This window comes from Neovison vison, chromosome 3, assembly GCF_020171115.1.
Source record: "Neovison vison isolate M4711 chromosome 3, ASM_NN_V1, whole genome shotgun sequence".
Lineage (NCBI taxonomy): Eukaryota > Metazoa > Chordata > Mammalia > Carnivora > Mustelidae > Neogale > Neogale vison.
In genome coordinates, this window is record NC_058093.1 from 148165202 (window position 1) to 148188108 (window position 22907).

At 51.8% G+C, this 22907-nt stretch overlaps 1 protein-coding gene across 1 annotated transcript; it reads right to left on the reverse strand.

Annotated features, from left to right (window-relative positions):
* Positions 1 to 813: 813 nt before the first annotated feature.
* LIPG (lipase G, endothelial type) lies at positions 814 to 20996 on the reverse strand. The gene is made up of 10 exons (XM_044243018.1): positions 20614 to 20996; positions 17856 to 18037; positions 16020 to 16199; positions 14145 to 14256; positions 9072 to 9293; positions 7366 to 7608; positions 6499 to 6619; positions 5625 to 5843; positions 3543 to 3647; positions 814 to 1529 (listed from the first exon to the last, which is right to left on the reverse strand). The coding sequence occupies exons 1-10, from the start codon at positions 20708 to 20710 to the stop codon at positions 1496 to 1498; spliced, it is 1515 nt and encodes a 504-aa protein (XP_044098953.1). The 5' UTR covers positions 20711 to 20996; the 3' UTR covers positions 814 to 1495.
* Between the last annotated feature and the right edge of the window lie 1911 nt (positions 20997 to 22907).

Genomic DNA, 22907 nt, shown 5'->3' on the forward strand with positions numbered 1-22907 from the left:
GGTTTATGATTTTATGGAGGGCTCTAAAAAACAACTCCTTGTTCGTCACATCTGGGGCACCCTGGTGGGAAAAGGCTACGGACCTCTTGATCAAGTGGCAGAAATGAGCACACTACGGACTTGCCTCTCAGAAGTGTGGGTCGTCCCTGACTCCACCGCCAACGTCAAATATAGTTCCGGGCATGTGGCCGAACCCCATGAAGCCCCCGTGTTGTCAAGCAGAGACATGAGCTGCCCTGCACCTCCCGTTGTGAGTCCCTAGTTAGGCGATGCACATGCAAATCTTTGGAAAAGTATAAAACACTTTCCCAGATATCACATATATTCATTCATATTAAGACCAGGACTTGAAGGCTTTTCTGAGCTCAACACAGAGAAGGCACGGTTAGTAGAGGAAGGTAGTCCAAGGAGGAGGAAGCACTCTATTGAATCTTATTTAATAGAGCAGTGCCGGCTCTGCTCCACAGGGGCTGGTTTCTTCGGGAACAGATCTGTAGAACAGATACAGAATGCCTTCTATCTTCCTAAGCGGAAGATTCTGCTCTGAAGCCGTCACATTTGGCGACTGGCCACCCTTCTGTCCCCAGCACGTATGGCACTCTGCTTGCTCCCATGCAAGTGATCAAACCTGTCACTTTTCCCGAACTGGCTGAAATCCCTGAATGCCCGGGATCTCCAGCTCTCACACCCTGTAGCCCCCAGCACCGCCCCCCTGCAGTGCCCCTCGTGCCCCCCATCGCACGTAGACCCCTGGATCACCCACAGTGGAAGGGAGTCTAGAAATCCCAGCCCGCTCAGATTCTAAGTCTGGGGAGGTTTATGAATGTGTCTCCTGCCATGTGCTAATGAGGGTTAAGTGCTTAACAAACATTTGTCCAATCAAAAAATAATCAACAGAAAACCGAGAAAGCCAATGATGTGTGCTTCAGAGAATGAGCTGGAGAGCAGGACGGAATGGCTGAAATGTAACCAGTAGTGATCGGTGCAGCCCACGGAACCCCAACAGTGAGGGCCTCACCACCACCCCAGATCTTCACCCCCCTCTCTGGATGAATAAGTCGCAGGTCTGCCATCCAGACACGAGTCAGCTCCCAGCACAACGACCGCTCCCCACCTCTCAGGTCAGGTCTGGCAGCTGACAGCCTTCCACGTGCTTCCACAAGTGTTCTGTATCAGGGAAAGCACGGACTCATCTAGTCCCTTAGAAACCAGCCCGGTGTGCACGAGAGGCCCCCGGCCTTTGACCCTTTGCACACGGGTCTGGAGTTAGAGCTATTCTAGAGCAGCAGGAACAGCAGGAACAGCAGTGCCTGGTCCCCTCTGGTGAGAAGTCCCAACCGTCATAGGAGGTAAGGTCGTGGGCCCAGCCAAGAGACTCTTCCGGGTCCTTGAGGACCCGGAAGGACGCAAGAGGGATCCTTCCATCGGGGCGTCCTCAGCCGTAACTTTCCTCCGTGTCCCTGGAAGGTGGGGGTGGGCGGGCCTGGCGGGCCCCTCAGAGAAGATCCGTAGCGAGGCTGTAGGGAGCCCTGTAAGAGAGGCGCTCGGTCACTCGCTGGGCAAACACGCCAGCCTGCGCTGAACGTGTGCTCTGTTCACCTCACAACCAGGGTTTCTTACACACCTGTCACACTCTTTTACTTGCTTCCTATTCAGAACAGGAGAAAAGGGTCCCGAGTGCCTCCTCCTCCCTCTCTCCCCCTCTCCCAACGAGCCACGGATTCACTTAGAGAAACACAACACTGGGGCAGTCTCTGGCTTCCTCGCTCCTTACACCTTAGCGCTGGCTTCCACAGGCTCAGCACAATACTCATCCGTGCCACACACACACACACACACGCAGGGAGAACTATCCATGAGTCCTCTTTGCCTTGACTTTGAAACATAAGAGAGACTGTAGGATGGCAGGAAGGGGACGAGACAGAATCCAGGGATCTTGACTCGAATCTCAGCTATGCAATCATGCAATGGAACTCCCCAGAACCTCAGTCTCTTTATCAGTGAATAGGTGATGAGTATCTGTATCGGGAGAGAGAACACTGAAGGCCCAACCTACATCTAGGGATGTCACGACCTCCTGGTGCTAACGTATTACTCGGGCTTCTATTATTGCTTTCTGTTCCTTTGAGGGTGAAGGAATGAATGCCTTGTTGTCTCAAGGAGGCAGTAGGAGGTGAGTTACACCATTCTCAAGTGTTGTAAAGTTCTGGAGCGGAAAAGAAGAATAAAATGTCTTATCATAAGATACGTTATCATAAGAATAACGATAAGAACAGGGATCCTCACTGGGCATGTCCAATCCACAGGACTGTTCTGAGGATTGATGAAATCAGTATTGGGGGAAGTGCTTGGAAATGTATACATTTGAACACAAACATAAAGAACTAAAATTATTATTAGAGCCGACTATCCTATGCGCCTGCACTGGACTGAGCCGCTTCATTAGCCGGGCAATTTTCAGATAGCTGCATGTCCCATGATCACCAAGCTTATGGTCAGGTTGGTGACCCTGAATAGGAGACAGAGCAGTGGGGATGCAGACTGGCCCCTGGGGCTGGCAGACGGTTCTTCACAGGGGACCCCCGCTCAAGGCGAGCAGGTAAAAGACCACGCTCAAGAAAGACCACAGCCTTTAGAGTCAAGCAACGTGCTTCAAATGTTTGCTCAGCCATCACCAGCGGGGGGACCTAGAAAAAACGACCCAACTTCCCTGAGCCTCGGGGTCCACAACAGCACACAGGGCTAACCCCACCAGCATCATGGGGTTGATGACCAAAGTAAGTGAGATATCACAGGGAAGGCACCGGGCCCAAGTGGACACATGCCGCGGGATCAGTGTACGGTGACAGCATTATTACCCAGCGCCTCGGTTGGGGTAAGCGGTAGGGGCCAGCGGGGGGGATCATCTCCAACCTCCCCAGCAGGTGTTTAGGCTCAGAGGCTCTGGAACGGACTTCCCCTTTGGATGCACCTGCTGCCTCACACCATGAGACCAGCCTTCCTCGATTCTGAAGTAATGGGACTCCAGCATGGGGCACTGGGGCACAAGATGGGCCTTCTGTCTGATTCAGTGCCACACACATGAGCATTCCTGCTTCTCAAAGACAGGGAGAGCTGCCAGCTAGTATCCGCTTACACCACCCGGGGCTCCAGAAAACCTCAACATGGGGACTGTACCTGGCACTTCTCCTTTCCCTCCCACCTCACTCCCCACTCCAAACTGGTGTCCGGAAGGAAGCCAGGAGCCCTGGAACCTTCCCACAGCCCTGGTCACCATGGAGAAATTCATTCTAAGATAGCTTGATTCCAACAAGGCCATGGGCTGTGAAAGTCTTCCCGGGGAGGCAGAACAAGAGGCAGAAAGACACAACCACACTCTGACATCTTCTACTCCACGGATTGGTCCTTCTCCTCAACATGTCAGCTTCACAAGAGAAAAGATTGGTTGTACCGGTTTTGTTCACTGCTGTGTCCCACGTGCCCAGAACCAGGTCCAGCACACACCGGGGCACCAACACACACTGCACAGAAGTCCGAGTTACCTGGTTTCATTTTTCATTCTCCAGCCATCTCGACACTTGTGGAACCAGAGCTCTCGGCCGGGAGAGATGCTGGTGTTCTCAAAGTCTTGCACACAAAAAGTTAATCTAGAAAAAAAAAAAAAAAGTTAATCTAGGAGGAAAGGGAAACCACCAATGTAGGCAAAACTCACTGGGCCTTAGCCAGATGGTGCTTTCTGGATCCAAAGTGGACCAAGCAAGGAGGAAAGGGTGTTTTCATCCTGCCACAGCCTGACCAGACCTCCGGACCTCCCCATTGCTGCTGCAAGAGTCCTAAACACGTCTCCTGGGACACCTGTCATGATTGGGTTCATGCAGCTTTTCATCACGCCCCTCCCACTTTCTTCCATCTATCCACCCAAAAGTGGCCTGCCTTTCAAGGCATAGCCTCTCTGAACCCTCCCTGACAGCCCAAGCCCTTGACCTTAATAGAAAAGCATATTGTTACATAAGTGTTGTTTTTGCTATGGTCATTACCTTGTATGGCATGGAGTTAATTAGGAACGTTTTGTCTTCTTTTAACACATTATACCCCTCCCTGAATTGCTCGTGGACACCCCTACCTGTGGTGGAACTCAGGATACCTCCAATGGGGTGCTCAGAAATACCCACTAACAAGCGTAACTGTATTCAGCAGCGAGTCAAAATCAAAGATTCAGAAACTGCTCAACCAAGATCATGGGAAAAATCAGTACTCAAATAACTGTTTGACTATAACTTAGAGCCAAACCATATGGACCTCGACGGTGTGTCGTTAGCATGACCCTATGACCAAAAGACGTATATGGGGCACCTGACCCTGATGTATGGGACGTAATGACTGAAAGGAGAAAAGCCACATTCAGAACGGGTTTAAGAACCTTTACCAGGAAGCCCAAACAGCCCATAAACACACAAGAAGGGGACCTACCTCATGGAGATCAGGAAATTAAAACACATTAACACAACATTAAGAGACCAATTCACCCCCAACAGAATGGTGAGGGGCCCACCAAATGGAGGTGAGGAGGAGGGAAAGGGGAACTCTTACTCTCAGACTGTCGTCTGAACACTTCAGAAGGAAATTTAATAACATCTCATCACACTAGAGAACATATTTACTGTAACCCAGAGACCAGGGGAAGGGCGTGAAAGGGCTCTGGCTCCCCCAGTTTCCAGGTTTCTAGGCCAGAATCACAAGACAAGGGACCCTGGCCTCCGCCCACCCTCGGTCAAACTGTGCCCCCGGCGATGCATAGAAATGGGACACGGGAAGAACTGTAATGGAGAACACAAAACAGACTAGGTACAGAGACGGTGGAGGCTGCTTCCTCCCATCCCAAGGCTGGCAGTGACCTCCCAACAGCCCACACAGAGCTGTGGCCAAGGAAACCCTCTTCCCTTTACCAAGGTCTCACAGGCTTCCCTGACTTCCGCTTAGAAGTGTGCTCAGAGTCAAGGCACGGTTTCGGGGGCCTGAAACCTTCAGGTCTGGAGCGCTCATGCCAGGCTGAAGTTGAAAACCATGGGGGATCTGCCAGCTGGCGTAGCACCGAGGATTCTCTGTTACTTAACGTCAGAGCCCCACCCATAACCTTGACTCACAGCCTCCAAAGGAAGGGTGCAATGCTCTGAAAATCGGGTGCTGGGGAAACCAGGGCCTCAGGCGGACCTCATCCCTGGGGACTCCCCAGGCTTGCTGCTGGAGCCTTCTCTGGACAGGGGCAAGCAAAGATAGGGGCACGCACCCAATAGTACACCAATGAGCAAGGCAGTGCTCCTAAGGGATCCTATCCACGAGAAGCCCTCCTCCCTCTGGGCCAACACAGGGTCCGGCAAACACAACCGAGACTGGAACCCAGCCCCCACGTTGCCCACCCCCTCAGCTGGGGGTCTGGAATCAGGACACAAGCCACACAATGGTTGACAGAGGTCTCGATGCAGAATTCCCTTTTCCTTACAAAGGTGTCTGCAGTGTTGGCTACGTGCTCGGGGCAGGGCAAGGTGGGAAGTGCGTGCTCAGCAAAGGAGAGGACACGGCGCCGAGGCAGACGCCTCTGCTCACGGTTGACACGGGGCCCTTACCTCCGCTGAGTCTCCCCAGACTTGACCCGGATGCGCCGGATATTCAGCTCCCGCTCGGAGCTGCGGGAGTGAGACAGGTAGCTGCGGAGCTCCTTCCACAAGTTGTACCAGGACTGAGCTGTCCCCTCCCAGGTGAGTTTGATCTTCAAGAGGTCTCCCAGGTCCTCCTCGGTGTAGACCAGGAAGGTGTTGGTGGCATTCAGCCCAATCTGCTCCACTCTACAAGGGGACACCGGGGCAGGCGTCACTGACCTGCTGCTAGAAAACTGTCCCTCTGTGTGGGCTGATACGGTGGCCGCACCTGCCCTCCGGGGACCACAGAGAAATGGGCCCATAGACACTGGTCTCCCGCTAAACTCCCCAGCCCTTCCTGCCTGTCCCTCTCATTTGACACTTGAGGGCCAGTCCCACCCCATTTGTGTGCGAGAGCGAGTGCACACACATCTGATCCCCCAACTAGACCCTGAGCCCTAGGAAGCAAGTACTTTGATGACATCACTTGGTAATCCCAACCTTGCGTGCATTCGACAAAATACACACCGATTGCTATGTGCCCTTCCCACAGACAACTAGAAACGGTGCAGGAATGGCATTTATGTTCCAAATTTCCTACAGCCTCAGGTGTCAGGCGTTGCCTGAAATGAAACAGCAGTTTCTGTCCAGCCGACCCAGCAGCTTCTTATGCTGCTGATTCATCCAAGGGCCTCCCTCCTAGAAAGGGTCTGAGTCAAGGGGTTGGTGGAGAGTGTAGACCACAGATGCTTTGGAGCCACCCAGCCCCTCCCCTGCACACGTCTGCACATTCCCACGCTCACGCATTCTTAGAGTAACTTGTTCCTGGACCTGAACCTATGAAAGGGAGCTTGTGACTTACATTTCCAAAGGCAGAAGCTGGGAGTCTGTGCTTGTGCCATAAAGGGTGACGTAAAAGTTGGGTTCGATTTCTCCCATTGTCTTGTAGCTGAAGATGTGGATTTTCATCTGATAATGGTAAACTGCAGAGATAGCAGAACAAAGGCATTCCTGAGTTTTGCTGGCCATCTCTGCACACTCCGACTCAAACTGAGTCCCCCAGCACACCGAGTTTTGAGGGGCTGACGTCCCTTTGGTCCAGCCCGGCCTTCAGCCTCCAGCCCCCCTCTGCTCTTGTTCCATGCAATGGCATAAGGGATCACTGCAGTATCAAATGAGCCCCAAACTCGGAGTTCAGGGAATGTGGAGAAGGAGGGGGGAGTTCCAGCCTAGGAACTCTCAGAGCCGGAGCCATGTGACCTTGAATGAAGGACCAATGTATTAACTCTTTGAACCCCAGCTTCCTCATGTGTAAAATAGCACCCACAAACCCCTCTGGTCTTAGAGCATGTTCCAGAAATGCAAGCCATGACCGATGCCCTGTTGGTCCCATCTCAGATGTGTCGTGACACTCAAATGAGGAAAGTATGACGTCGCTTTGCAAAAGGCCAATGCAAGGGAAATGAATAAAATCCTATCTTCACACAAATTTAAGAGATTGACACTGCGATCAGGGAGGGACGCTGCACATCATGAAAGGGGTCCCCACCACTTATTTTCATTGATGAACTTCCCCAGGGCACACACAGCGTGGTTGGCAATGACCTGCATTTTCCCCGTGCTGGCCCCATTTCCCGGGGCTGGGATGTGTCCTGTCCACAGCATGCTACTGAGAAGAAAGGGAAAAATGAAGGGCCTCCCTCAGGGTGCCGTGGGGACGGAGGGTTACCTCTGAAGGGCATGCCTGCCCGGGTTTTGAGATACATTTTGCTGTTCCTCTTGCTTCTCGTCTTCTTCGCATTGTAGCCGATGCTGTTACACCGGTTCTTCCGGCAACTGAGACAGATCCCCTTCTTGAAGCGGTTTGAGTCCGTGCACTGGAACGCAAAACTCGGCTTGTCCTGATTCACCAGGGAGTCGACAAAGAGGTGTACGGCCCGCTCGTGCTCGCATTTCACCACCTCCGTGATTGCTGGCGGAGTGAGACACAGGGGACACGCAGCATGAGCCTCTCGCCAGATAGAGACGGTGGCCCCGAGGCCCACAGAGGTCAAGAACTTCCCTCAGAGTCACACAATCGGTGTGAGTGTGATTTGGATTTTCTGGCCCACCGCACATCATTATCTCTTGTAACCAGAAGCTAAAGCCAATGGTTCCATAAATCCTAGGACCTTAAGAAAAATTTGATAAAGCCGTCCCACCCCTTCCTCAGTAACACCGCTGGCCTTAAGGAATGCCGCCATCTGATGGGGGTCCTAGCATTGGCCTCCAAGCCTTGCAGGGGCTGCTTGAATAGTAACGCAGTGGGAGAGGGCTACAGTCTTACGACAGAAGGAGACGTAGCAATACTGCCAGGACCCGAGGCAGTGAGCGAGCAGGAACCCGGAAGAGACGGGTCACTGCGGCCACGCATCAGTTTCAGCAGCAAATTCAGTTCAACTCAAGACTGCTGAGAACAGGCTTGGGCATTTAGAAGGTAAATCATAAGTGAATGGAGACATCATCTTGGTTTTCCTTCTTTAAAATGTCACAAAAAATTAAATTTTACGGCATCCATTCTGTATAAGATTATATACTCTTTAAAAAGAATAAGTAAGAGGGGGCGCCTGGGTGGTTCAGTCAGTTAAGTGTCTGCCTTTGGTTCAGGGTCCTGGGATCGAGCCGCACACTGGGCTCCCTGCTCAGTGAGGACCCTGCTTTTCCCTCTCCCTCCACCACCTCCCTGCTTGTGCTAACTCGCGTGCTCTCTCTCAAATAAGTAAATAAAACCTTTAAAAAAAAAAGAATAAGTCAAGTAAATCTATGTGCTCTGATGCTGATCAGGATATTCTATATATATATATACACACACACACACACACACATATATATATAGAATATCCTGATCAGCATCAGAGCACATAGATTTACTTGACTTATTCATATATACATACATATATACACACACACACACATATATATATGTATATACCAAGAAAGGAAAGTTACAAAATAATGTGCATTCAAAAAATATAATTTCTTTCTCTTACATACATACACACACACACACACACATGTTTTCAAAGAAGGAAAGATTAGAAGGATGCATACAAAATTGTTCCTATTGGCTACCTCTGAAGAATGAAAGAGGGAGCGGTTAGTTTTTGCACTATGCAGTTCTGCATTGCTTGATTTTTTTTTTCCCCCAACAAATACATATTCCTTTCCTTATGAATAGAATTTAGCCATTAATAACTGGGACCTCAAAGCATGAGAACGCCAAGCAGAGCCCCACAGATGGCTATTAACAAGCCTATAGAAGGACCAACTGTACAAGGGATTGGTAGCCCCCATGGGGGTGTAGGGGACATTATGAAATGAACTGCTGGGAGCACTACCAGCTTGGGCTGATTTGGGAGGAGATGTGATAACCGAAGCAGAAAATAAGGAACTCACTTCCATATGCGATTGACCCCAAGACGTCATTGAGCCCACAGCCCGGCTGGAAGTCACCCCCATTGGGGTAGATGTCAATGTGGCCCACAGGCATCTGAATCCCGATGCTCAAGCCGAAGGAACGTGTGTAGGTGTGGAGGACGTCCACGAAGTCCGCATCATCAGGGGACAGCCTCTTGTGGATGTCCACCCCTTCAAACAAGGGCCCAGCGGGATCCAAACCTACAGCAGAAGGGGGAGCCAAGACCAACTGTGTCAGGTGTGCCAAATCCATGAGTCCTGAGTTACAGGTAAATTCATGTGAGCACAAGGAAGGCCTTCTCGGAGCCAAGCTCCATAAATCTGGAACCATGTGATGCCTGCCCTTGGGGAACCTGCACTTTCTTCTGAACCCCTCGCCTGTCCTCCCACCTCAGCAGACTCAGAAAACTGGCTGCCAGGTTCCCAATGACGTGCAGCTCCCAGGAGCCCCAGCCCGTCACAAATGGAGTGGTTCTAGAAAGAACTCAGGCTGGCCAAACTAAGCCATTCGTCCCATTTTTTCTGCCATCGAAAACCTTCCAAAGCCTTAATTAAGCAGGCCTTTTACAGAATGACCAAGCTCCCTGCGTGTTCTGGAGGGAAGACTCAGTTTATCCAAATAGAGCTATTTGCATGTGGACTGACTCTTCTCTTTCCTTTAATGATGAATCAGGGCAAGGGTGGAATGGTGAGATCAGGGGTGGGGTCCACACCGGACACACTGAGATCCATATCTCGGGCCCCCAGAATTTCTGTATTCTGCAACATGAAGGTGAAATCTTCTTGCCTGCAAACTTTCCGCACTGAACAGGCAAACAGCAATGTAGCAAGAACTGGTTCTCACATTTGAAACAGCGCAAATATCACTGGTAGCTTGTTGAAAATTCAAATTCTACTATGCAGCTATTTTAAAAAAATCTGGAAGGAGGGGCAGTTGGTTAAGTGCCCGGTCATGATCCTAGAGTCCTGGGATCCAGTCCCACATGGGGCTTCTCCCCCTCCCTCTGCCTGCTGCTCCCCCTGCCCCGCTCTCACTCCCTAAAATATAAAGAAAATATATTTAAAAATTAAAAACCTCTAGAAAGACCACACAAGCTACTGGCAACCTGTGTATATGTGCCGCAGGTGGAGAGGATGGGGAAGGAAAGCAAGCAGGTAGTAGCAATAAGAAAAGAGACTTATTTTGGAACCACATGAATGGAAACTGTTCAGAAAGAAGAGTTTGCAAAGCATGCGATGCAGATTCCCCAACCCCCCTCGAGATTCTGATCACCAAGCCTGGTGTGGAGCCCCGAAATGTGTATTTATGCCCCCAGGTGATTCTTAAAGGAGGTAGTCTATGAACTAGATTGGAAAAAATTCCCACCATCGGTATCATCGATAACATTGAAACTGAACATCTTAATCCATACAGTTCATGCGAGATATGAAGAGATTAAGGCCTTGTCAGTGTAAATAGCAGCCGCTATTACCAAGCTCAAGTAATTATGGGAGCCAAATTCATGCCAGCCTGGACGGCTCTCTGCCCTACACACACGGGGAGAGAGGCTGGAGAAAGCTGAGAATACTGAGCACGGTTTAGTCTAGTACAGGGGTTCTCAGCTGGGAGTGATTTTGCTCCCAGGGGGACATTTGGCAATGTCTGGACACATATTTGGTTGTCACAGTTGTGGGGGGAGGGAGAGAAGCCACTGGCCGCTGAAGGGTAGAGGTCAGGAAGGCCAATAAACACGCATCATTACTCAGGTCAGCTCCCACGACAAAGCATTCGCTGACCCCAAATGGGAACGGTGCTGAGTCCAAGGCACCGAGGACTGGAAACACCCCATCAGAAGGGAGTTAAGACTAAGAGCAGAGTTGTCAAAGGAAGACATGGGTGACAGAACCCATCGGACCCCAGCACAAGAGAACCAGGGAGCACCGTGAGGCTTGAATGACTGCGGTGATTTCAGGCTGAACAACAGGCAGAGCTATTGTTTGGAAAGGACAGTAAACTTATGAAGCGCGTCACTCAGCAGAACTGGAGAGACTGAAAGTTAGCAGGTTCCAGAAGAAGGTTAGAGAAATGCCCGTATGACCAAGGCAGAAAGGAAGCCCCGGGCGACCTGGTGGTTCAGCCGCAGCCCAGGGCCCCAAAGGAAGACAGCACGAAAGCAGTGACCCCTGGCACAGCCCACGAGGACGTGGTTCAGAGGCTTCCGAGGCTACAGTACCAACACAAGCAGCCTCCCCCTGCCTTTTGCTATGTTTTCTGGAAGAAAGAAAAAAGAGAGAGAGAGAGAGAGAAGACCATTCTGCTTTGCAACCAATACAAGAGAGGGGCTCTTTGCTTGATGTGAACAAAAGTCTCCACCAGACGGTCAGTGCCATGGAAACCAAGCTGGACTGGAGGAATGCGGGCGGCTGACAGGGCTTCTGGAGAAGATGGCCTGGGGGGGGTGCTGTTTGGGGGGGCAGGTTGAGCCTTCGCCTACCCAGACTCACCCAGCCTGACACAGAGCCAGGGCTCACAGACTCTGGGGAAAAGTCGCACAATTTACCTTTTTAAACTAGGAATAGGAGGGAGAGCTTGTTCCCACCAAAAAAAGAACAGGTGGAGAACCACCCCTTCTTCCATTCAGTCAGAGCCCTACCAAAGTGTTCTGTCCAGCAAACGGAACACGCACATGCAGGCGCATACACACCCGGGAAAACCTCGGCACTCTGGCCTGGCAGAGCAGGGCCGGCTGCATTTCAATCGCTGTTTTATCTCCACCCACAAAGGAGAGGTGGAATGGCCTCGTGGCTAGGTACGGGTTCTGCAAGCTGACAGCCTGGGCTTGAATTCCTGGCTCTGCTACTTAGGATGTAAGACATTGTACCCATTATTTAAGCACCGAGTCCTAGTTTCCCATCTGTAAAATGAAGCCAAATGGCCCCTTTTGCCCCATTGCAATGTGTCTTAGAGAGAGCATGAAGTCCCCCTCACATCTTAGGTACTTGACATTAGGAAGCATCTGGCCCAGTGTCGGTGCAAAGAGGACACTGAATTCATAGTTCTTGAATGAACAAATGAATCTGCTTGCTTACTTGTAGCTGACTAGACACAGGTTCAATTAGAAATCTATGACCTCTTCCCTACTATCACATAGACTTCTCTCAAAAGGTAAAACTCGGGCAAACCCCAGTCCACAACCCTAATTCAAGTAAGACTAGGGTTCAGGTGTCCCACCGTTGGCCTCCGTACAGCAGCATCATGGGTCTCAGGACCCCACACAGGCTGCAGTCTGGTCCTTCTACTAGTTGGGACCACCCCGTTCCCAGGCCCATGGGAAGTCCACCAATGGAGAGGGGGGGCACTCGCCCCTCGGACCTCAGGCCTCCCCCATCGGACATGCACAACAGCACGCATCAGGTGAGCCACATACCCTCTGGGGGGTTGCTTGGCAACTGGCCAGAGGGTACTTCTTCCCACTGTGCTCACCCAGCGCCTGCCCACAGGGAAGGCTGGAGAAAAGGGGCGTGCCCGGACAGGGAGCCGGCTCTCAGAGCACTGATTAGCATTCGGCTAGCAGAGCCTGCATCTCAGCAGCCGCCACCCAAACAGGCAGGGGTAAAGAGCTGGAAAACTCTTCCCTAGGCCCATCTCATTTCAGATTCAGAAAGAGGGAAGGGGAGGATCTGCGGCTTGTCATTGCAGCCAATGACCCTCCTGGGCGTCAGGGGGGGATGGGGACGTGAACAAGGCTGGTCTCGCTCTGTAGCATCGTGCCTCTCCCTGGGGGCCAGTGGAGCTGCTCCGACAATGGACCCCAGAGGGGCTTACAGCTGAAGAGCTCTGCACCAGCATCGGGTTAATGAGCAGTGTCACGTGGCCACACAACCACTATCCACCTGGATGCTCGCTTGGGCCCCACGGGCTTGGTAGACAAAAACGAGGTTCTCAAGCTATGCTAAATAAAATAACTAGATCCAAAGGAGTGTGTGCACGTGTGTGTGTGTGTGTGTGTTAGACTGAAGCCCAGGGATGACTGGAGGTAGGCCAATAAAATTTCACAAATACATATGTTTTTAAATCTACCCCACCGGCACGGTGCTAAAACCTGAAAGTGAGCCTTTACTAAATCGTTTGTTAGCTAAGGACTCCCTTCTTCCTCTTTTAAAATAAAAACACTGCTGGGAAAGAAACTGACCACATCTCTCCTTCTCAGGGACCAACGAGTTGGGCCCTTGGTATCTTGGAGGTGAGAGAGAAGCTAGGAGTGAAGATGAGTCTGACATTCTGGAAGGAAGATAAAAGTTTAGCGTGACAAATGTGCTATTAATTTCAGCCTGGGGGAAGCACAAAAATGGGAAAGAAAATCTTTCACATTTTTCCACTCATTAGATGATTTAATCCAAACACACATCAGAAGCTCAAAATGGAAAACACAATTTTTTTCACTGATGACCTGGGTACCAACATCAGAACGGCCTCTTTAACGACAAAGTTGAAGCATCCATTCTGAACAGAAAATTACCACTAATAAACGCTCCAGCAAAACAATGGGGAAAGGCTGTCGGTGGTGAAACAGAAATAAGGCAGAATTCAGACTAGAATCCGCCACTCGTTCATTTCCCTGGAGACCCTGAGCATCACTTGTAGACAACGGAGTGAGACTCCGGGGTTCACCCCTGCTGGCATGTAAGCTATTAGCTGTTTGCCCCTTGCCTGTCAGACTAGACCAGTGGTTTTCAAACTGTGTTCTCTGGTGCTCTGGGACCCTGAGAGTTCTCTGGGGAAGGCAAAGGCCCCAGAGCAAAGCGAACACTACCCACCTTCTATCCAGCTTCCACCAGAACATCCCTTCCACCTGTTTCATATATCAGGGTCCCACACAAGTTCAACTTGAAAGAAGGACTCTGCGTCTAAAAAGAACACTGGAAAGCTCCAGATTAGATATCCTCCGGGTCCCTTCCAAAGCTAACTGTCCATGGCTCCCTTATGCAGGAGCACTCCGGTGCAGGAAGCCAGCTTGGCAGGGGAGCCGAGGGAGCTGGGAGTGAGCCCACAGTGCAGGAAGCAGAACCTACCTGTGATTCTGCCCACCGTGCCTTTCACGAAGTTGCCAGCATACCCAGCCACGTGAGCGCCGAGGCTATAGCCAATCAAGTGGACATTGCCAAGAGAAAAATCATCCTTCTCCTGTGGGAAGTCACAGAAGTGACCGTGAGTGATGTTGTGGTCCCGACCCCACAGGGTCACCAACAGTTCAACAATTCTACGGCGACAAGGAAGAGCCAGGGGAACCGGGGACAGACACTGGCCAGGGCATGGCCCGCACTGCTGGCAGTGAGACAGAGATGGGATGTTGCCAGAGAAGGGGAGGGCAAAAGGACTTTATGGCACCTTAAATGCTGAGTGCTGAGTGCTGAGGGCAGGGTGGAGGTTACGACTAGAAGTCACATCCCTGACCCTTGGGCTACATTTCCATTCTCTCAGGCACTATGCGGGGCACCCGACTCACTGGAGACTAAGCGCCAGCCGTGGCCTGCAGCAGCCTGCTCTCTCCCCACCTCTTAGGCCCCAGGAGCTGCTGGCCTGCTCACCGCAAGCCCATCTGGGGTTACCCAGAGAAAGGGCACTTCCCTGGCAGGGCGAGGACGTGGGCCCTGGACCCCACTGCTCAGAAACCCAGCTCTACAAAACCTCCCAGGCAGAGAGCTTGGGTACTGCTCACCCACCCTAACCAGACTGCTGCCAGGATTCATCAGACTCCATGGGCAAAAGGAAGGTCAGACTAGAATTGCCCAGACCATGAGGTCACTCTGCCAATACACCCCTGCCTCCGGGTGAGTCCACTGATCTCAGGCAAATCATTAACCTCTACAGAGTAAATGCAAGACCTTGAGATCTGTTTTCCATACTTAGTATTTTAAGCGTGGCATTAGACTGCGTTTGTTGGAACCAACCCTCTCCTTCCCCTGAGGAGAGCCACCCTTCAGAGGAAAAGAGCAGATTCAGGAATTTTTCAAGATTTCAGGCTGGTCCTGGCTCCTGACTATTCCCAACCTGAGGGCATGAGCAAGTAATGACCCATCAGTCAAATTTTCTTCCAGCAAATAACGCAAAAGGCAAGATCCAGAAATAGATCAATAACTGAAACGCTTTCCACAGTTCCAGCGTTCAAGCGTTTCAAGCAATACTTAATTCAGTAAAAATTTGAATCCCAAAGACACTCTTAGGCTCCTGGAGTTCACAGTAACACAGTCTGAGCTGTATTTTCTTTCTTTCTTTCTTTCTTTCTTTTTTAAGATTTTATTTATTTAACAGAGAGAGACACAGCAAGAGAGGGAATACAAGTATGGGGAGTGGGAGAGGGAGAACAGGCTTCCCATGAAGCAAGGAGCCCGATGCGGAGCTCAATCCCAGGACCCTGGGATCACGACCTGAACCTAAGGTAGCCGCTTAACAACTGAGCCACCCAGCCACCCCTGAGCTCTATTTTCTTAAGAAGGTTCAGGTTTGGGGTGCCTGGGTGGCTCAGTCGGTTAAGTATCTAAGTTCGGCTCAGGTCATGATCCCAGAGTCCTGGGATCAAGCCCTGCATCGGGCTCCCTGCTAGGGGTGGGGGGAGCCTCCTTCTCCCTCTCCCACTCCCCCTGCTTGTGTTCCCTCTCTCGCTGTCTCTCTCTTAAAAAAAAAAAAAAGGGCGGGGGGTGCCTGGGTGGCTCAGTGGGTTGGGCCTCTGCCTTCGGCTCGGGTCATGGTCTCAGGATCCTGGGATGGAGCCCCACATCGGGCTCTCTGCTCCTCGGGGAACCTCCTTCCCCCTCTCTCTGCTTGCCTCTCTGCCTACTTGTGATCTCTCTCTCTGTGTCAAATAAATAAATATAATCTTTAACAAAAAAAAAAGAGAGAGAGAGAGAGAAGGTTCAGGTTAAGATCTTGTTCTTCGGAGTAATTACCTGCAGCCAATCAAGCATCCTTGCAACACTGTGTCCCACCACCCTGGTGTTATTGACTGCGTCTGTGTAAAGCTGGTGGGCCAGGGGAAGCCAGTCAACCACGACGACATTGGCTTCTTTCTCTCTAGTCTGCAGGGCTGACACCAGCTTGTATAGCCAATTTTCAAACATGCCACTCATCTGCAAAGAAAACAAGACATTTTTAAAAATTCTTCCTATGGACTTCTTGAGTCCTGATGAATATGGAATTCAGTTCCATGACCCTCTCCCCATCCAGTTCCAGAACTTTCACAATGGCTGCTAAGACAATAAATGTTTGCACATGCACACGGCTGGCCACAGGCAGGATCACTACGTGTTTGTGTTCCATTGCTCTTTCTATCTTGCTTTTCCTATCAAATCTTCATAGCCGGTGTCTTAGGCTGCCACCCACTGTCCCGTAGGGCCACTATGAGGTAAGTGTTGGTGGCCATTCTGGCCTGGGGTTAGCCTGAGTCGCTGTCACAGACAAGCAAGTGGCCCCAAAGGCAGCTGGGAAGGATTGCCCTGGAGAATTAGCTTCTCTCTCAGAGACTCAAGGAGATGCTGCGTCCTAGGCAAATGCAGAGTTAACAGAGGACTCCTTCCCACAGCCCATCTCTGCCACCCCTCTCGATTCCAGAGTAGGGAAGATATCTCCCTGGAATCCCAAATTAGAACTCAGAACACATTTTCCCACAGAAACAAAGCTATAAATAGGGCCTAGGTCCAGTTGTAAACCTATCCACATGTACAGTATTCGATAAATAGATTTTCTGTGCCTGGCTGGGAACCCAAACGCCATTTACCATCTTGCTTCTATGGGAAACTGCTGTTTCAAGCTCCAAACAGATTACAAAAGAACTTTCTGGAATGCAACCCATTTGTAAGTTGTCACCAGTTTGTATTTGCATTTTGACAGGGGGCCTTAAAAAGGTTCAATTGTATGATTCTACTTGTAGGCTGTGGGCTGAGGATGGATAGCCAGGCCCTCGCCATCCCTCCAGGCACATTAGGTAGATGCCGAATTACCCACCCCCCAACCCCACTCCCAGGCCTGACCCCAGCAGTTGGTGATAGACCTAAAGACCCAGAAAGCATGTAACGGATATGAATTTCTCATCATTAAAAAGAAGAATGTCCCCTCCCAATTAGCCCAGGCAGAAACCTGCTCACTTAACGGTGTCATTTTCCTGCAGACCATCATTATAGGATTGAAAAAACCCCCTCGCTGGTCAAAAGCTTCTAAAGCTGAGCATTAAAGCCCTTTTTTGTTGAAGTTTGTCATGGGCCTTTCAATGTGAATTGCCCAGCTCGGGCACATAAAGAGCCCCGATGCCTTTAACCAGAGCCATCTCTATGCAAACAGGAGGGCACCATGCCAACGGCGGCCAGCGAGCCAGGCCAGCTGGCTCTTCATAGACTCTCAGAGCCAGTCAACTTGCTGCTGTTCAGCTCAGCTCTTAGGGAGGGACACCCCCCCCCCGTCCCCCGCAAGGCAGTGGTTGACCAATGTAATTAAGTGTAATTAGAGGGCCCCTTAAGAGCCAGTGGAGCTGGGCTGCTGCCTTCAGGAGAGCCACTTTCTGAAAGCCCTCTGTGTGCCGGCATTAAATACCACCCTGCTGGAATCCATATTGCCCCCTCAGCGAAGGGCCCATTACATTCTTCACAGCTGTCTGCAACACAAGCAGCCCACAAGAAAAGAGGGAGAGAGAGAGAGACAGAATCGGGAAGCACCAGTCTTCTTTTTAATTGACCAAAACAAAGAAAACCAAATCTGGTGTCAAGCTGCAGAGCTCCCTCCTCCGGGCTCACCGTCCATCCATGAATGATGAAGAAGGTTTTGGCGGTCATGTTGAAGCCACAGTCTTCCAAGGGCTGGTTGTGGCCGAGTGACAGGTAGCATCCTTCATGGTCTGAGTCCCCAGACGTGCGGAGGTTGAATCTTACAGGAGGTTTGGCAGAAACCTGTATATGGCTGGATTTGAGGCCCTCATCTGGGGGAAAAAGAACAGCATGTGGGTGCATCTAGCAGGCTTGGACAGCGAGAGATCTGGGGTCTAGTTCTAGTTCAATCTTGAGCACATTACTTAATCCTCTGGGTTACAGTTTTTATTCCCGCCGAATGTTTTCTCCTTAATTCCCAGGAGAGTTGCGACGAGAGGATAAAGGGGCAGCTCTTCCATATTGAAGAATTTTAGTTAGTCACTAGTCCTAATTACAGTGAATTACTGTGACTCTGAAATAAACAGGTGTCTCTTGCTTTCCTTTCCTCTTCCCTATCAAATGAGTTCTCCTTCCCTCAAGTGACAAATTACCAAAAAATATTCTAATTTTAAAGGACTCGGGATATTGGAATTAGAGGTAAAAAGCCATCCACTATCATACAATGGGCTTCCCCTAGCATTCCCAGCTGGATTCCAACGCTTACTCCAAAGACCTCCTACACCCTCAGGACTCCTTGCCGTGCCAGACACGAGCCAGAAGTTCTTCTAGTTCGTTAAATAAATGACTGAAGCCACGGGGGAAATCCGTTAAGAGCAGCAAAACCGCTCCTTTCTGCTCCGCTGCTCACACACAGCGCCCAGGTCTCAAAACACAGCAGATACCCGTGAGGTCTCTATGGCCTCTTAACTCAAAGCGCTTTATCGCCATGCTGTTGCAGGACAGTCATAAAAGAACCCCACCCTGCATCATCCAGACATCCAGGAAACTATCCCTTGATAACAGGCTAGGAAATGAGCAAATCAAACTCTCCTGTCACCTAGAGATCAAAAGAAAAAATACCGAATGACCCCTCCAGGAGTTTCACTTATCCCAGAGCTAAGAAGCAAATGGAATCATGGAAGAAGAGACCAAAATGGTAGAGAAGGTGGCGGTGGGAAGGAAAAGAATACACCAGATGTAAAAGGATAGAGTTCCAGAAAATGCGACTAAATATACATGAGCAGACCTCAGGTTAACTGTCATTAAAGTCATGAACAAAAGCCCCAAGCAGCAGAAATTTGAACCATGGGCAAAAATAGTCAGCCTCCCCAATTCCCACCCAGGTAGCCAATCACAGAGACCAGATGGGGAAATTGTAGGAGAAAAGGACAGAAGTCTTTTGGCGTTCCTGGGGCAGATTTGTGGATAAACCCACATATTGACATAAAATGTTCCCCTGAGTATCTGGTCTTCTCGGACCCCAGAGTTCTCCAGCTTCATTCCTACTACTTTCAGCCTGGGTCAGCTCAGCCTCCGGGACTTCAGGATTATTCTTGATCCATATGCCTTCACGGCTCATTCTCTTACTTCCTTCAGTTCCTTGCTTGGTGGTCAACCTCACAGTGAGGGAAGCCTGACTACCAATTAAACATGCACCACCTTCCCCACCAGCACCCTGTTCCCCCTCTGCTTTACTTTTCTCCTCCTGAGCATCGTGTATGTATTTTAATGAGTTTACCGTCTGTCTTCCCACTACTGAAACGTAAGCTCCAAGAGGCAGAGATCATCTGTTTTGTTCATTTTTGTATTCCCCCCACCCCCCGCCCCCAAAGACTGCCTGGCACGAGGCAGGCACACGATAAATACTTTCTCGACTCAAAAGAATGGCCTGCAGATATTCAGAATCACAGAACACAGAAGTTGGAGGGAACGTCCGCGTTTTACAGGAGAGGAGCTAGAGCCGTAACCGGCCCCAGGTCACGGTTCTAGTTAGTACTAGAACCTGCGGAGGGAAGCAGAGCTTTCCCATTCATTCAAATTAACGTGTCCCTGAGTGCATAAACTGACATGGGCCAACAGCGTGCCCATGATGGCTCAACATAGCAGGAGAGTAAGTAGATGAGATAATGGGGTGGAGTTGAGGGCATGTCCCCTCTCCCCTGCTTAACTAATTGACTTGGCACCCCCACACCTGACTGGTGACCTCATTCCACCAGGGCAATCTCCCTGGTGAATGAAAGAGACTGCCATATAGAACTCAGAAAGAAGAAAGGCCAGCATCTGGGACGAAGGTGAAGAGAGGCAGGTAGGAAGAGGAAGAGCGGTGATTGAAAGGGTGTAAGGGAGGAGGCGGCCAACCCCCTGGGGGGATAGGCCCAGCAGCTTTTGGTCACAGTCACAGTCACCTTACTCAACCAAATGCTCCCGGCAACCGTGAATCAAACCACAGCCAGTTACCCTGCTCCCTTAACTTTCCAAACACCCAAATCCAGAGTAGAAGGAAGGCACCAGGTGACTGAGCTCTAACAACCTACTCGCCTCGCAGAGGACAAGGTTGAAGAGCGGCCCGCGGCCGACTCTGCCGGTTGGACGGCACGGATCCAGGGCACCTTATCATGGGAGGGGGTGGGGCGAGAGGGTGAGCGCGGGCCTCTCGGACGCCGGGCCGGGGACATCCCCGGCAGAAGCGCCAAGGAGCCAGCGAACTGCAAAGCTGATTAGGAGGAGAGACTGGGCAGTGGGAAAGGCAAGAGGACTTTGCAGGCACCAGGAGGGGCTGGAAAGGGGTCGGCCGGACAGAGAGGGGACGTGGCACAGAGAAGTTGGGGGGTGAGGGGGGATGGAAAGAAGAGTAAGTGCACGTTACCTTGCAGCCGTCCCTCCGGACCAGGGGGTGTGGGGCTTCCCGCGGCAAAGCAACAATAGACGCTCCAGAGGCAGAGGAGGGGAACGGAGCTCCGCATCCTTCCCCGCCACACCCCCTTCGCCAAACAGGACTGAAGCAGACAACACCTCTCGGGGTTTCTAGCAGTCCGCGCGGGTAAGACCCCACGGGGGCAGCCCTCTCTTGGCCAGAGAGCGGTGGCCTTGGCCCTCTGAAGGCAGGTGAAGGTGGGAGTGAGAATTTGGCTTCTCTGAGCCTCGGGGAGTGGCGGGGAGAGTGAAGGGGCTTGAACTGGATCTGCCCCCACCCGTGCCGCCTGCCCGGGAAGCCAGGACTTGCCGCTGTCACTCCCCGAACTCCCGGCGAGGTAGTTTTTTAAAGTATGGGAGTCATCTGACCCATCGCCAGATGGTGATTTGCATAATTTATTCCCGTCCCCGGACTCTGATTGGTCACACCTTCGCTGACGCCAGAACCCAGGCTCCCCAAAGTTTGAATGAAAGCGCCGCACACCCACCGCTTGGACGGTCCGCACGCGCGGCCTCGCTTCCAGCCCCGCCCGCTTGGCTGGCAGCCGAGCTCCCGCCACCCCACTTCCTCCCAGGGCGGGCTCTCGGACCCCAGATTCTCCGCTCGCCCCCGCCGCCGCACGGGGGACACTGCCCCGAAACGCTGCCCCCGCAGGGAATGCGATCCCCGGAGAAGGCGGGTTATCCTTCCCCAAGCGCAAAGCCACCCCTGCGCCCGAAAGGAGCTTTCCGCGCAGCCAAGAGCAGGAAGGAGAGTCACCAGTCACCTGGGGTCCCTCTCTTCTCGAGCTCCCCTCACCCCCAGCGAGGCCCGCGCGCGACAGGTGCGTGCAGAGTGATCCGACAGTAATCGGGCAGAGCTGAGAGGCTGTGGTCTGTGGCCTGGGCTTTTCGGGATCGCACAGGCCCTTTCCGCGTCACTGCTCCGCCGCGAGCAGTAAAACTTCGGGAAAGGCGCCCAGCGTCTCTCAGGTCGTTCGTGGTCCGCAGTACTCGGGTGGTAGCAGCTCCCGCAGCTTAGGGATGTTGGGGAAATTAAGAAAGATAATGTACACCGCTTAGCGCGGGGCCTGCCTAGTGGTAGGATCTCTCTAGCCTTGGGGGTGGATTGCCAGAGGGATACCAGGCGACATTCCCCAAAGGAACAGTGAGCCAGACTTGGAGGTCCCAGACGCGGGACCAGCGCCAAGTCTCGGCGGACGCGCGCAACTACCTGTTGAGTGGAATTAAGCAGCAGCTTCTTCTTTCCTTGGTCGCTTTTTCCCTCCTGTCCTTCCCTTTGTTGATCCGCGTCCCTCCTCCTCCCTCCGGTGCTGGCTCCGGTTCCCTGGCTCCCCAGAGAGGCCCCGGGACTGAGAACGTAGAGCGCGGGAGACCTTGGCGGTGAGTCTGCGGCTAACGAGAGCCAGAGCTGAACCTGGGGCGGCGGCCGGGCGGCGGCAGGGACAACTCGGGGTCCGCTGCGCCCCGACAACCCTCGGGGACGCAGAGCGGGTAGGAAGGGCAGAAGGCGCCACGACAGGGCTGGGCTCCGCCGTCCCTTCACGGTCCAGCCAGCCAGAGCTGGCTCTGCAAGGCTGAACCTTTAACCTCGAGTAACCCCACCGTCGCAGGGAACCGGTCCCACTCTTGCCTGTAGAGGAAGTGCCCGGCCAGCCTCGGGCAGCCTCGTGCCCCTTTCTTCCCGATGTCCGGACCCCAGCCGGGGAGATCAGTGTGGGGAAACCAGTCCGTAGGAGCAGGTCCTGTTCCGGCCTATCCTTGTTACTTTTGTAACTTGGCTGCCAAGGGAGCACACTTTGTCCCTCCTGTATGCTATAATAAATTAACAAGGCAGGCTGGCTTTATTTTGTAGTATAAAACCGGGTGCACTTTATGGGATGGTAAATAGCACCTCCGATGCGTTCCTTCGGATCTGCTCCAGCTCTCCTCCTTTGGTAAACAATACACACAATCACAGGTACTACCTGCATTTTGCAGATAGGAAAACTTAACTCATGGGGACAGGCTGTGGGTTTGAAGGACGTTTTCACAACCAGGTTTCTCTCCTCTACTCTTAATTTGGCCAGTTGCCTTCTAAATATGAGCTCTAGGGAACCATGTCCCCCATCTCTCATGCCTCAGCCGCAAAAATCCCCATTGCTGTCCTGAGTGGCTCAAAGCCACAGTCCTGGAACCTTAACTGGATGGTGTGGAGGGATGTGTCTTGGGGGTCTTTGCCACATGTGAACTCCCCCAGGAGAACTA

What these genes read in the sequence shown, in the direction of transcription:
- LIPG (XM_044243018.1), bottom strand. Translation starts at nt 20,710, where the DNA reads ATGCGGAGCTCCGTTCCCCTCCTCTGCCTCTGGAGCGTCTATTGTTGC. An exon ending in GGATGCTTGATTGGCTGCAG is followed by an intron (nt 14,257 to 16,019) that starts GTAATTACTCCG and finishes GACTTCCCACAG; the next exon opens with GAGAAGGATGATTTTTCTCT. An exon ending in TCTGGGGAGACTCAGCGGAG is followed by an intron (nt 3,648 to 5,624) that starts GTAAGGGCCCCG and finishes TTTTTTTTCTAG; the next exon opens with ATTAACTTTTTGTGTGCAAG.